The sequence below is a fragment of the Oncorhynchus clarkii genome, chromosome 10 (genome assembly GCF_045791955.1).
Source record: "Oncorhynchus clarkii lewisi isolate Uvic-CL-2024 chromosome 10, UVic_Ocla_1.0, whole genome shotgun sequence".
Classification (NCBI taxonomy): Eukaryota; Metazoa; Chordata; class Actinopteri; order Salmoniformes; family Salmonidae; genus Oncorhynchus; species Oncorhynchus clarkii.
Genome location: NC_092156.1, coordinates 48229118 through 48244966, shown reverse-complemented (window position 1 = coordinate 48244966; position 15849 = coordinate 48229118). Strand labels below are relative to the sequence as shown.

Sequence of the window (15849 nt, the reverse complement as noted above, 5' to 3'; positions counted from 1 at the left end):
CTTGCAGTGGGAGTTCCAATTCATCCCAAAGGTGTTCGATGGGGTTGAAGTCAGGGCTCTGTACAGGCCAGTCAAGTTCTCTCACACCGATCTCGACAAACCATTTCTGTATCGTCCTCGCTTTGTGCACAGGGGCATTGTCATGAATTAACAGGAAAGGGCCTTCCCAAAACTTTTGCCACAAAGTTGGAAGCACAGAATCGTCTAGAATGTATGCTGTAGTGTTAAGATTCCCCTTCACTGGAACTAACAATGAAAAACAGCCCCAGATCATTATTCCTCCTCCACCAAACTTTACAGTTGGCACTATGCATTCAGGTAGGTAGCGTTCTTCTAGCATCCGCCAAACCCAGATTCCTCCGTCGGACTGCCAGATGGTGAAGCGTGATTCATCGCTCCAAGCTTTACACCACTCCAGCCGAAGCATAAGCATTGCGCATGGTGATCTTAGCCTTGTGTATGGCTGCTCGGGCCATGGAAACCCATTTCATGAGGCTCCCGACGAACAGCTCTTGTGTTGACGTTGCTTCCGGAGGCAGTTTGGAACTCGGTAGTGAGTGTTGCAACCCGAGGACAGACTTTGTGTATCACAGTGCAATTATAAAACTGGTGGGGGACAAAAATGCAATTTCAGAATGTGTGGCGGGGGGGGGGGGGGGGGGGGGGTTCATGTCACCATTGGAAATTGCTCCCCTGCTTTTCTACCTATCTCAGCTAAAGTGGAGTGGGAAATACTCAGTAGCATCTTTACTAACCAAATAGGGTTCGTTTTGGAGGAGGACTATGTTGCACGGCCGCATGCTAGCTTTTCACTCCGCCTCCCCTATACCCCAATGCAATGCACTGGAATAGACTGTACATGGATACATATTGGCTTGTAAAGAGAGAACTTTTCTACCTGTCTCAGCTAAAGTGGTATGGGAATTACTCAGTCGTACATATCCAGCAGCACTTCATTATCCACCCCCTCCATAGCTCCCAAATGCAATACACTGTAATAGACTGTGCATGGATACATATTGGCAAAAAAAAGTTGCAGTGTATTATTGTATTGGGGGCTATGGAGTGTTGCAGGATATGCATGACATGGTCCCCCTCCAAAACTACACATATGTGGTTAGTAGAGAGCCTACAGAGTATTTCCCACCCCAGTTTATATAGGACAGGTATTAGTGTTTTTTTTTCTCTACAACCCAATAAGTATACCATATACAATGTATTGCATTGCAGTGAATGAGTGGGTGGATTAAGGAGTAACCAGCACTCTGTATTAAACCTGTTGCTCAGCACAAGCGACCATTTCAAATTTTGCAGATTGAGTAAACCAATGTTGTATTTTATTAAATGTGTATTTCTTTAAATATAGCCTACACCATGACTTTCAACGTACAAGCATTTATGTAAACTTTCAAAAGAAATGCTGGAATAAATAATACAATATTACAAATAAATACATAAAATTATCAAAGGTGGTTGCAATGCTGTGAAAAACAGTGTTATTGCCCTAGAGTGCATTTCCCCCCCGATATTCCCCGTTTAGCATTTCTTTGCAAACCGACTCTGATTTTGAAAAATAAAATCCAAGATCTTGCTGCAATAATGTCCTGCTGCTAGGAGAACGATTATGTATTTCAGAGCACAACGAGGGGCGTATCTTCATCACGGCTGTAAAGCTGACGTCTCTCAATTTACATTTTAGTCATTAAGCAGACGCTCTTATCCAGAGCAATTAAGGTTATCATCGACAGATGGCACATCGACCGATTTTTTCACTCTGTCGGCTCGGCGATTTGAACCAGCAACCGTTCAGTTACTGGTCCAACGGTTTAACCGCCAGGCTGCCTGCCAGCCATAAGGTCATAGTTTCCAAATGAAGCTATTATCATTGCTTTATACCACATATTATACACAGTGGATTCTCGTTTATAAATCATAATATATATTTTTCATGGACGTAGGTTTGCTACATCTATTTAATAACCATAATAATCACCCAGTCAATCAACAAATCAATCAATTAACGTATCAATCACCACAAGAACCTCAAGGGTTCTCCCCAGGGTTTACTACCCCGTTGGGTACTACCCCGTTGGGCATGTGCGTGCGAGGGTTTACTACCCCGTTGGGCATGTGCGTGCAAGCGTCCGTGCGTGCGAGATGTTTTTATGAAATTGAAAGAAAAAAAAACGTTAAACAAAACAAGAACCGGTGGACAATTACTACTATTTGACAGGGCTTTGTTTCACTGAAAAACCCCAAATGCGGATTATTTTCTTCATTCAGGAGCAAGAACAATGCCTTATTATTTACATAAATGCCATGGCACTGGTAGGCTGCCGTTCACTGAGCATAACAGGGCTGTAGGTTATAGCTGCCATTTTTATTTCGGCTTTTGCCTCTGATGGTTTGTTGCTGAGGAAGTGCAGGCATCTGGACAGGAATCAACATTAGTCGCTAGACAGCGCGAGTCGAGGCTGACGTTGCTGCGATGGAGGCAATTGGTGTCTCCTACTCGAACCCGTTGGAGGACTACGAGTTGATTCACCGAATCGGCAGTGGTACATACGGAGATGTATTTAAGGTATTTTAAGTTTGCCACGCTCTATTATTTCGTACTTTAGTGACACTTAGGTCTCCTTCGTAGGCTATTGGATATGCATCAATCCCCCCGAATTGTGATTGTTTTGCATATGACTGTATTACCTGAGCCGACACATACCTGTTTGAATAGCTGGTCATTTATAGCATTAGTTGTATGTTGACTCCGTCAACGTTAAAAACAGAATATGATGGTTTTCTTAATACAACAAAAAAAAATGCTAGAAATTGTTTTGTGATTAAAACAATTTTTTTCGCCCTGATATAATGTTGCTGGAAAAGTGATATTACACCATCCTTAGTATCGTCAATGTGTGCATGGAGGCATGCTGCATGGTCTCTCTCCATAACTGTATTAGATGTTTTGGTTGTCATGAACACAGGGCTAAACATCAGAATGGCTCTAGTCTCCCTATGACTAGGCAGACTTGTTGCCTCCTACTGTATTATGCCCAGGGTCGGGTTTAGGAGACTAACAATGCTCAGGGAAATGCTGATTAAGCTTTTACTCTAAGTATACAGTGCATTTGGAAAGTATTCATTCAGACCCCTTGACGTTTTCCACATTTTGTTACATTACAGCCTTATTCTAAAATGTATGTATTTAAAAAAAAATCCTCAATCTACACACAAACCCCATAATGACAAAGCAAAATAGGCTTTTAGAAATTTTAGCAAATACCTTAACATAATTATTCAAACCCTTTGCTACGAGACTCGATATAGATCTCAGGTGCATCCTGCTTCCATTGATAACCCTTGATGTTTCTACAACTGGATTGCAGTCCACTTCAAATCAAATCAAATTTTATTTGTCACATACACATGGTTAGCAGATGTTAATGCGAGTGTAGCGAAATGCTTGTGCTTCTAGTTCCGACAATGCAGTAATAACAAGTAATCTAACTAACAATTCCAAAACTACTGTCTTGTACACAGTGTAAGGGGATAAAGAATATGTACATAAGGATATATGAATGAGTGATGGTACAGAGCAGCATAGGCAAGATACAGTAGATGGTATCGAGTACAGTATGTACAAATGAGATGAGTATGTAAACAAAGTGGCATAGTTTAAAGTGGCTAGTGATACATGTATTACATAAGGATACAGTCGATGATATAGAGTACAGTATATACGTATGCATATGAGATGAATAATGTAGGGTAAGTAACATTATATAAGGTAGCATTGTTTAAAGTGGCTAGTGATATATTTACATCATTTCCCATCAATTCCCATTATTAAAGTGGCTGGAGTTGAGTCAGTGTCAGTGTGTTGGCAGCAGCCACTCAGTGTTAGTGGTGGCTGTTTAACAGTCTAATGGCCTTGAGATAGAAGCTGTTTTTCAGTCTCTCGGTCCCAGCTTTGATGCACCTGTACTGACCTCGCCTTCTGGATGATAGCGGGGTGAACAGGCAGTGGCTCGGGTGGTTGATGTCCTTGATGATCTTTATGGCCTTCCTGTGACATCGGGTGGTGTAGGTGTCCTGGAGGGCAGGTAGTTTGCCCCCGGTGATGCGTTGTGCAGACCTCACTACCCTCTGGAGAGCCTTACGGTTGAGGGCGGTGCAGTTGCCATACCAGGCGGTGATACAGCCCGCCAGGATGCTCTCGATTGTGCATCTGTAGAAGTTTGTGAGTGCTTTTGGTGACAAGCCGAATTTCTTCAGCCTCCTGAGGTTGAAGAGGCGCTGCTGCGCCTTCTTCACGATGCTGTCTGTGTGAGTGGACCAATTCAGTTTGTCTGTGATGTGTATGCCGAGGAACTTAAAACTTGCTACCCTCTCCACTACTGTTCCATCGATGTGGATAGGGGGGTGTTCCCTCTGCTGTTTCCTGAAGTCCACAATCATCTCCTTAGTTTTGTTGACGTTGAGTGTGAGGTTATTTTCCTGACACCACACTCCGAGGGCCCTCACCTCCTCCCTGTAGGCCGTCTCGTCGTTGTTGGTAATCAAGCCTACCACTGTTGTGTCGTCCGCAAACTTGATGATTGAGTTGGAGGCGTGCGTGGCCACGCAGTCGTGGGTGAACAGGGAGTACAGGAGAGGGCTCAGAACGCACCCTTGTGGGGCCCCAGTGTTGAGGATCAGCGGGGGGGAGATGTTGTTGCCTACCCTCACCACCTGGGGGCGGCCCGTCAGGAAGTTCAGTACCCAGTTGCACAGGGCGGGGTCGAGACCCAGGGTCTCGAGCTTGATGACGAGCTTGGAGGGTACTATGGTGTTGAATGCCGAGCTGTAGTCGATGAACAGCATTCTCACATAGGTATTCCTCTTGTCCAGATGGGTTAGGGCAGTGTGCAGTGTGGTTGAGATTGCATCGTCTGTGGACCTATTTGGGCGGTAAGCAAATTGGAGTGGGTCTAGGGTGTCAGGTAGGGTGGAGGTGATATGGTCCTTGACTAGTCTCTCAAAGCACTTCATGATGACGGATGTGAGTGCTACGGGGCGGTAGTCGTTTAGCTCAGTTACCTTAGCTTTCTTGGGAACAGGAACAATGGTGGCCCTCTTGAAGCATGTGGGAACAGCAGACTGGTATAGGGATTGATTGAATATGTCCGTAAACACACCGGCCAGCTGGTCTGCGCATGCTCTGAGGGCGCGGCTGGGGATGCCGTCTGGGCCTGCAGCCTTGCGAGGGTTAACACGTTTAAATGTCTTACTCACCTCGGCTGCAGTGAAGGAGAGACCGCATGTTTTCGTTGCAGGCCGTGTCAGTGGCACTGTATTGTCCTCAAAGCGGGCAAAAAAGTTATTTAGTCTGCCTGGGAGCAAGACATCCTGGTCCGTGACTGGGCTGGATTTCTTCCTGTAGTCCGTGATTTACTGTAGACCCTGCCACATGCCTCTTGTGTCTGAGCCGTTGAATTGAGATTCTACTTTGTCTCTGTACTGGCGCTTAGCTTGTTTGATAGCCTTGCGGAGGGAATAGCTGCACTTGTGGTAAATTCAATTGATTGGACATGATTTGGAAAGGCACACACATGTCTATGTAAGGTCCCACAGTTGACAGAGCATGTCAGGGCAAAAACCAAGCCATGATGTCAAAGGAATTGTCCATAGAGCACCGAGACAGGATTGTGTCGAGGCACAGATCTGGGGAAGGGTACAAAAAAAATTCTGTAGCGTTGAAAGTCCCCAAGAACACAGTGGCCTCCATTCTTAAATGGAAGAAGTTTGGAATCACCAAGACTCTTTCTAGAGCTGGCAAACTGAGCATTCAGGGGGAGAAGGGCCTTGGTCAGGGAGGTGACCAAGAACCCGATGGTCACTCTGACAGAGCTCCAGCGTTCCTCTGGAGATGGGAGAACCTTCCAGAAAGACAACCATCTCTGCAGCACTCCACCAATCAGGCCTTTATGGTAGAGTGGCAAGACGAAAGCCACTCCTCAGTAAAAGGCACATGACAGTGCACTTGGAGTTTGCCAAAAGGCACCTAAAGGACTCTGACCATGAGAAACAAGATGCTCTGGTAAGATAAAACCAAGATTGAACTCTTTGGCTTGAATGTCAGGCATCATGTCTGGAGGAAACCTGGCACCATCCCAACGGTGAAACATGGTGGTGGCAGCATCATGCTGAGGGGATGTTTTTCAGCAGCAGGGACTGGGGTCGAGGGAAAGCTGAACGGAGCAAAGTATAGAGAGATACTTGATGACAACCTGCTCCAGTGCGCTCAGGACTTCAGACTGGGGAGAAAGTTCACCTTCCAACAGGACAACGACCCTAAGCACACAGTCAAGACAGCGCAGGAGTGACTTCGGGACACGTCTCTGAATTTCCTTGAGCGGCCCAGCCAGCACCCGGACTTGAACCTGATCTAACATAACTGGAGAGACCTGAAAATAGCTGTGCAGCGACGCTCCCCATCCAACCTGACAGAGATTGAGAGGATCTGCAAGGAAGAATGGGCAAAATTTCCCAAATACAGGTGTGCCAAGCTTGTAGCGTCATACCAAAGACGATTTGAGGCTGTAATCGCTGCCAAAGATGCTTCAACAAAGTACTGAGTAAAGGGTCTGCATCCTTATGTAATGTGATATTTCATATACAGTTGAAGTCGGAAGATTACATACACCGTAGCCAACTGTTTTTCACAATTCCTGACGTTTAATCCTAGTAAAATGTCCTTGTCTTAGGTCAGTTAGGATCACCACTTTATTTTAAGAATGTGAAATGTGAGAATAAAAGTAGAGAGAATTACATATTTCAACCTTTCTTTCATCACATTCCCAGTGGGTCAGAAGTTTACATACACTAAGTTAACTGTGCCTTCAAATAGCTTGGAAAATTCCAGAAAATGATGTCATGGCTTTAGAAGCTTCGTCAATTGGAAGTGTACCTGTGGATGTATTTCAACGCCTACCTTCAAACTCCGTGCCTCTTTGCTTGACATCATGGGAAAATCAAAAGAAATCAGCCAAGACCTCAGAAAAAAAATTGTAAACCTCTGGAAGTCTGGTTCATCCTTGGGAGCAATTTCCAAGCGCCTGAAGGTACCACGTTCATCTGTACAAACAATAGTACGCAAGTATAAACACCATGGGACCACGTAGCTGTCATACCGCTCAGGAAGGAGACGCGTTCCGTCTCCTAGAGATGAACGTACTTTGGTGCGAAAGGTGCAAATCAATCCCAGAACAACAGTAAAGGACCTTGTGAAGATGCTGGCGGAAACAGGTACAAAAGTATTTATATCCACAGTCAGAGTCCTAAATCGACATAAGCTGAAAGGCCGCAAGGAAGAAGCCACTGCTCCAAAACCACCATAAAGCCAGACTACGCTTTGCAACTGCACATAGGGACAAAGATTGTATTTTTTGGAGTAATGTCCTCTGGTCTGAAAAACAAAAAAATAGAACTGTTTGGCCATAATGACCATCGTTATGTTTGGAGGAAAAAGGGGGAGGCCTGCAAGCGGAAGAACACCATCCCAACCGTGAAGCACGGGGGTGGCAGCATCATGTTGTGGGGTTGCTTTGCTGCAGGAGGGACTGGTGCACTTCACAAAATATGTGGCATCATGAGGAGGAAATTATGTGGATATATTGAAGCAACATCTGAAGACATCAGTCAGGAAGTTACAGCTTGGTCGCAAATGGGTCTTCCAAATGGACATTGACCCCAAGCATACTTCCAAAGTTGTGGCATAATGGCTTAAGGACAACAAAGTCAAGGTATTGGAGTGGCCATCACAAAGCCTTGACCTCAATCCTATAGAGATTGTGTGGGCAGAACTGAAACGCCGTGTGCGAGCAAGGAGGCCTACAAACCTGACTCAGTTACACCAGCTCTGTCAGGAGGAATGGGCCAAAATTCACCCAACTTATTGAGGGAAGCTTGTGGAAGGCTACCCAAAACATTTGACCCAAGTTAAACAATTTAAAGGCAATGCTACCAAATACTAATTGAGTGCATGTAAACTTTTGACCCACTGGAAGAAAAGGGTGCCACTGAAAAGAGGGATTACTGGGGTAGCCATAAATGTAAAAGTTAACCAACTGAAGGGGAAGATTCCCGGTGTTTGTGACGCTTGTTGTTTGGTGCGACGCAGACAGGGTGGCTTGAGTGGTGAAACAGAAGTTGTCTGTTCTTTTGAGTTTTGGTGTTAAGATTTTGCCCAACAAAGTGAGGTTATGTATGTAATCCTGTATGAGGTTTTGTGCTGAATACATATTACGCTGTTACAGGTGTCAAGCTTATGGGAATGTGGCAGCAGTGTGTCGGAGGAAGGTTCCTAGGTGTGAGAAGTGTGCAGAAGGGCATGAGACAAAGGAATGTGTAGTATTGGGGAAAATAGTGGTATGTGTTAATTGTAAGGGTGCCACTGGGGTTGGGGATCAGAAATGTCCCGTGCAAGAGAGGCAGGTTGAGGTTTCCAGGGTTAGAGTAGTGCAGAAGTTGTCATGCTGAGGCAGTGAAGCAAGTAGAGAAAGATGTGTCAATGGGGAGGGATCTTAAGAGGAGTGGTGTGAGTAGTAGATCTTTACCAGTACAGAGGGATAAATCAACAAGTGATATATGTTTCAGTAAGATTGGATAATTTGCGTTTAAAGTAGACGTTGACCGTTTAATCGGAATGGCCGATTTTAATTAGGGCCAATTTAATTAGGGCCGCTTTCAAGTTTTCATAACAATCTAAAATCGGTATTTTTGGACACCAATTTTTTTATTTGTTTTAAAATGTATTTTTTTTTTATTTTTTATTTTTACACTTTATTAAATTTTTATTTAACTATGCAAGTCGGTTAAGAAAAATAAAATAAGTGTTCTTATTTTCAATGACGGCCTAGGAACGGTGGGTTAACTGCCTTGTTCAGGGGCAGAACGACAGATTTTTACCTTGTCAGCTCGGATGATTCAATCTTGCAACCTTAGTTAACTAGTCCAACGCTCTAACCACCTGATTACATTGCACTCCACGAGGAGACTGCCTGTTACGTGAATGCAGTAAGCCAAGGTAAGTTGCTAGCTAGCATTAAACTTATCTTAGAAAAAACAATCAATCAATCATAATCACTAGTTAACTACACATGGTTGATGATATTACTAGTTTATCTAGCGTGTCCTGCGTTGCATATTATCGATGCGGTGCGTATCGTTGCTCCAATGTGTACCTAACCATAAACACCAATGCCTTTCTTAAAATCAATAAACAGAAGTATATATTTTTAAACCTGCATATTTAGCTTAAAGAAATCCAGGTTAGCAGGCAATATTAACCAGGTGAAATTGTCACTTCTCTTGCGTTCATTGCACGCAGAGTCAGTGTATATGCAACAGTTTGGGCCGCCTAATTTGCCAGAATTTTACGCAATTATGACATAACATTGAAGGTTGTGCAATGTAACCGGAATATTTAGACATGGATGCCACCCGTTACATAAAATACGGAACAGTTCCTTATTTCACTGAAATAATAAATGTCTTATTTTCGAGATGATAGTTTCCGGATTCGGCCATATTAATGACCATAAGGCTCGTATTTCTGTGTGTTATCATGTTATAACTGAGTCTATGATTTGATAGAGCAGTCTGACAGAGCGGCGGTAGGCAGCAGCAGGCTCGTAAGCATTCATTCAAACAGCACTTTCGTGCGTTTGCCAGCAGCTGTTTATGACTTCAAGCCTATCAACTCCCGAGATTAGGCTGGTGTAACCGATGTGTAATGGCTAGCTAATTAGCGAGGTGCGCGCTAATAGCGTTTCAAACGTCAATCCCTCTGAGACTTGGAGTGGTTGTTCCCCTTGCTCTGCATGGGTAACGCTGCTTTGAGGGTGGCTGTTGTCGATGTGTTCCTGGTTCGAGCCCAGGTAGGGGTGAGGAGAGGGATGGAAGCTATACTGGCAATACTAAAGTGCCTATAAGAACATCCAATAGTCAAAGGTTAATGAAATAGAAATGGTATAGAGAGAAATAGTCCTATAATAACTACAACCTAAAACCTCTTACCTGGGAATATTGAAGACTCATGTTAAAAGGAACCAACAGCTTTCATATGTTCTCATGTTCTGAGCAAGGAACTTAAACGTTAGCTATCTTACTTGGCACATATTGCACTTTTACTTTCTTCTCCAACACTTTGTTTTTGCATTATTTAAACCAAATTGAACATGTTTCATTATTTATTTGAGGCTAAATTGATTTTATTGATGTATTATATTAAGTTAAAATAAGTGTTCATTCAGTATTGTTGTAATTGTCATTATTACAAATACAGTTTTAAAAATCGGTATCGGCTTTTTTTGGTCCTCCAATAATCGGTATCTGCGTTGAAAAATCATAATCGGTCGACCTCTAGTTTATAGTAATAGTTATCAGCTACTACAGGGATGGAATGTAAGACGCAGACAATTGAGGTTGTGGTGGCAGCTGCAGTGAGGTATTTGGGTGTGTGAGACTTGATGTCAGAAGAGTTACAGGGTGTGTTAAATGGTGGTGTCCCATCGTTTCAGGATTTTGGCCTGAGGTAGGACTACATGGATATAAATAGTGGAGTAGGGTGGTGGTATTTTTTAAAATGTATTTGGCAAAGTTTTATGTAAACTTCTGACTTCGTGTGTATGTGTCATGAACAAAGTAGATGTCCTAACTGACTTGCCAAAACTATAGTTTGTTAACAAGAAATTTGTGGAGTGGTTGAAAAACAAGTTTTAATGACTCCAACCTATGTAAACTTCCGACTTCAACTGTATACAGTACCAGTCAAAAGTTTGGACACACCTACTCCTTCAAGGGTTTTTCTTTATTTTTTTACTGTTTTCTACATTGTAAAATAATAGGGAAGACATCAGAACTATGAAATAACACATACGGAATCATGTAGTAACCAAAAACTGTTAAACTAATCAAGCAATTATTCAAAGTAGCCACCCTTTGCCTCGATGACAGCTTTGCACACTCTTGGTATTCTCTCAACCGGCTTCACCTGGAATGCTTTTCCAACCGTCTTAAAGGAGTTCCCACATATGCTGAGCAATTGTTGGCTGCTTTTCCTTCACTCTGCGGTCCAATTAATCCCAAACCATCTCAATTGGGTTGAGGTTGGATGATTGTGGAGGCCATCCCATCTGATGCAGCACTCCATCATTCTCCTTCTTGGTCAAATAGCCCTTACGCAGCCTGGAGGTGTGTTGAAAAACAAATAGATAGTCCCACTAAGTGCAAACCAGATGGGATGGCGTGTCGCTGCAGAATGCTGTGGTAGCCATGCTGGTTAAGTATGCCTTGAATTCTAAATAATTCACCAACAGTGTAACCAGTAAAGCACCCCCACACTATAACACCTTCTCCTCCATGCTTCACGGTGGGAATCACACATGCGAAGATCATCCGTTCAACTACTCTGCGTCTCATAAAGACACTGCGGTTGGAACCAAAACCTCAAATTTGGACTCATCAGACCAAAGGACAGATTTCCACTGGTTTAATGTCCATTGCTCGTGTTGTTTGGCCCAAGCAAGTCTGTTCTTCTTATTGGTGTCCTTTTAGTAGTGGTTTCTTTGCAGCAATTCAACCACGAAGGCCTGATTCACGTAGTCTCTTCTGAACAGTTGATGTGTCTCTGTTACTTGAACTCTGTGACGCATTTATTTGGGCTGCAATCTGCGGTGCAGTTAACTCGAATGAACTTATCCTCTGCAGCAGAGGTAATTCTGGTTCTTCCTTTCCTGTGGCGGTCCTGATGACTGCCACAGGAAGAACATTTCAAAGTTCTTGAAATTTTCCAGATTGATTGACCTTCATGTCTTCAAGTCATGATGGACTGTTGTTTCTCTTTGCTTATTTGAGCTGTTCTTGCCATAATATGGAGTTAGTCTTTTACCAAATAGCCATATCTGTCATGTTCTGACCTCTATTTCCGTTGTTTTGTATTTATTTAGTATGGTCAGGGCGTGAGTTGGGTGGGCAGTCTATGTTTGTTTTTCTATGTTGTGGGGCATTTCTATGTTTTCGGCCTAGTATGGTTCTCAATCAGAGGCAGGTGTCATTAGTTGTCTCTGATTGAGAATCATACTTAGGTAGCCTGGGTTTCACTGTGTGTTTGTGGGTGATTGTTCCTGTCACTGTGTTTGTTGTCACAGGATAGGACTGTTTTGCGTTTTCACATTTCTTGGTTTTGTTAGTTTGTTCATGTGTAGTTATTTATTAAAACATGAATCAAAACAACCACGCTGCGCTTTGGTCCGCCTCTCGTACAGACGAACGTCATTACAGAATCACCCACCACAACAGGACCAAGCGGCGTGGTAACGGGCAACAGCAACAGCAGAAGCAGGAGAAGCGACAGGTGCAGCAGGAGCAACAGCAACAGCGGCACAAGGAGGAATGGACTTGGGACGATGTGTTGGACGGCAAGGGTTGCTACACATGGGAGGAGATCCTGGCGGGAAAGGATCGCCTTCCATGGGAACAGGTGGAGGCAGCGAGGAGAGCAGAGGCAGCCGGAGAGAGGAGCCGGCGATATGAGGGAACACGGTTGGCAAGGAAGCCCGGGAGTCAGCCCCAAAAATTTCTTGGGGGGGGGGCTAACAGGGAGTATGGCTACGACAGGTAGGAGACCTGAGCCAACTTCCTGTGGTTACCGGGGGGCTAGAGAGACCGGGCAGGCACCGTGTTATGCGGTGGAGCGCACGGTGTCCCCAGTGCGGGTGCACAGCCCGGTGCGGTACATTCCAGCTCCGCGTATCGGCCGGGCTAGAGTGGGCATCGAGCCAAGTGCCATGAAGCCGGCTCTACGCATCTGGTCTCCAGTGCGTCTCCTTGGGCTGGCTTACATGGCACCAGCCTTGCGCACGGTGTCCCCGGTTCGCCTGCATAGCCCAGTGCGGGCTATTCCACCTCGCCGCACTGGCAGGGCGACCGGGACCATTCAACCGGGTAAGGTTGGGCAGGCTCGGTGCTCAAGAGCTCCAGTGCGCCTGCACGGCCCGGTCTATCCGTCACCACCTCCACGCACCAGCCCTCCGGTGGCAGCCCCCCGTACCAGGCTGTCTCTCCGGCCCATCCTTACAGGGGCTTCCTCCTCTCCAGCGCGGCCGGAGCCTCCCGCCTGTCCGGCGCCTCTGCCGGAGCCTCCCGCCTGTCCGGCGCCGCTGCCGGAGCCTCCCGCCTGTCCGGCGCCGCTGCCGGAGCCTCCCGCCTGTCCGGCGCCGCTGCCGGAGCCTCCCGCCTGTCCGGCGCCGCTGCCGGAGCCTCCCGCCTGTCCGGCGCCGCTGCCGGAGCCTCCCGCCTGTCCGGGGCCTCCCGCCTGTCCGGCGCCGCTGTCGGAGTCTCCCGCCTCTCCGGCGCTACCAGGGCCTTCCTCTTCTCCGGCGCTGCCGGAGTCTCCCGCCTGTTCGGCGCTACGAGAGCTACTCAGTCCAGCGCTGCCGGAGCTTCCCGTCTGCCCAGCGCCAGCTGAGCTTCCCGTCTGCCCAGCGCCAGCTGAGCTTCCCGTCTGCCCAGCGCCAGCTGAGCTTCCCGTCTGCCCAGCGCCAGCTGAGCCTCCCGTCTGCCCAGCGCCAGCTGAGCCTCCCGTCTGCCCAGCGCCAGCTGAGCCTCCCGTCTGCCCAGCGCCGCCCGTCTGCCCAGCGGCGCCAGCGCCGTCCGTCTGCCCAGCGCCGCCAGCGCCGTCCGTCTGCCCAGCGCCGCCAGCGCCGCCCGTCTGCCCAGTGCCGCCAGTGCCGCCCGTCTGCCCAGCGCCGCCAGTGCCGCCCGTCTGCCAGGGGCCGCCAGTGCCGCCCGTCTGCCAGGGGCCGCCAGTGCCGCCAGTCAGCCAGGGGCCGCCAGTGCCGCCAGTCAGCCAGGGGCCGCCAGTCAGCCAGGGGCCGCCAGTGCCGCCAGTCAGCCAGGGGCCGCCAGTGCCGCCAGTCAGCCAGGGGCCGCCAGTCAGCCAGGGGCCGCCAGTCAGCCAGGGGCCGCCAGTGCCGCCAGTCAGCCAGGGGCCGCCAGTAAGCCAGGGGCCGTCAGTGCCGCCAGTCAGCCAGGGGCCGCCAGTAAGCCAGGGGCCGCCAGTGCCGCCAGTCAGCCAGGGGCCGCCCGAGCAGCTGCCCCTCTGTCCAGAGCAGCTGTCGCCCCTCTGTCCAGAGCAGCTGTCGCCCCTCTGTCCCAAGCTGCTGCCGCCCCTCTGTCCCGAGCAGCTGCCCTTCTGTCCCGAGCAGCTGCCCTTCTGTCCCGAGCAGCTGCCCCTCTGTCCCGAGCTGCTGCCGTCCCTCTGTCCCGAGCTGCTGCCGTCCCTCTGTCCCGAGCTGCTGCCGTCCCTCTGTCCCGAGCAGCCGCCCCTCTGTCCCGAGCAGCCGCCCCTCTGTCCCGAGCAGCCGCCCCTCTGTCCCGAGCAGCTGCTTCACCTATGTCCCAAGCAGCCCCTCTGTCCAGTGGGGTCATTGAGAGGGGTGGCCATGGTGAGTAAGCCACGGAGGCGGACAATAAGGCGGACTAAGACAATGGTGAAGTGGGGTCCGCGTCCCGCGCCAGAGCCGCCACCGCGGACAGACGCCCACCCAGACCCTCCCCTATAGGTCAAGGTTTTGCGGCCGGAGTCCGCACCTTTGGGTGGGGGTACTGTCACGTTCTGACCTCTATTTCCGTTGTTTTGTATTTATTTAGTATGGTCAGGGCGTGAGTTGGGTGGGCAGTCTATGTTTGTTTTTCTATGTTGTGGGGCATTTCTATGTTTTCGGCCTAGTATGGTTCTCAATCAGAGGCAGGTGTCATTAGTTGTCTCTGATTGAGAATCATACTTAGGTAGCCTGGGTTTCACTGTGTGTTTGTGGGTGATTGTTCCTGTCACTGTGTTTGTTGTCACAGGATAGGACTGTTTTGCGTTTTCACATTTCTTGGTTTTGTTAGTTTGTTCATGTGTAGTTATTTATTAAAACATGAATCAAAACAACCACGCTGCGCTTTGGTCCGCCTCTCGTACAGACGAACGTCATTACAATATCTTCTGTATACCACCCTTACCTTGTCACAACACAACTGACTCAAATGACCTTTTAACAAGGCACACCTGTTAATTGAAATGCATTCCAGGTAACTACCTCATGAAGCTGGTTGAATGCCAAGCGTGTGCAAAGCTGTCATCAAGGCAAAGGGTGGCTACTTTAAAGAATCTAAAATATATATTTTTGGTTACTTCATGATTCCATATTTGTTATTTCATAGTTTTGATGTCTTCACTATTCACTTCACACACTATTCTACAATGTAAAAAATAAACATAATCCCTTGAATGAGTAGGTGTGTCAACTTTTGACGTGTGTACGTACATACACTACCGTTCAAAAGTTTGGGGTCACTTAAATGTTTTTGAAAGAAAAGCTGTGTTTTTTGGTCCATTTTAAAATAACATCAATTGGATCAGAAGTACAGTGTAGACATTGTTAATGTTGTAAATAACTATTGTAGCTGGAAACATTTTTTAATAGAATATCTAGGCGTACGGAGGCCCATTATCAGCAACCATCACTCCTTTGTTCCAATGGCACGTTGTTAGCTAATCCAAGTTTATCATTTTAAAAGGCTAATTGATCATTATAAAACCCTTTTGCAATTATGTTAGCACAGCTGAAAACTTATGATTTAAAGAAGCAATAAAACTGGCCTTTAGACTAGTTGAGTATCTGGAGCATCAGCATTTGTGGGTTTGATTACAGGCTCAAAATGTCCAGAAACAAAACTTTCTTCTGAAACTCATCAGTCTATTCTTCTTCTGAGAAATGAAGGCTATTCCATGCAAGAAATTGGCAAGAAACTGAAGCTCTC

The 15849-nt window shown here is 46.9% G+C and overlaps 1 protein-coding gene across 1 annotated transcript in view; it reads left to right on the top strand.

Moving 5' to 3' along the window:
* Positions 1-2488: 2488 nt before the first annotated feature.
* LOC139418689 (mitogen-activated protein kinase kinase kinase kinase 2-like) overlaps positions 2489-15849 on the top strand; it is a 31218-nt gene continuing 17857 nt past the window's right edge. Inside the window, 1 exon segment of the mRNA XM_071168333.1 lies at positions 2489-2581. Within this exon segment, the coding sequence (XP_071024434.1) occupies positions 2489-2581 (93 nt within the window).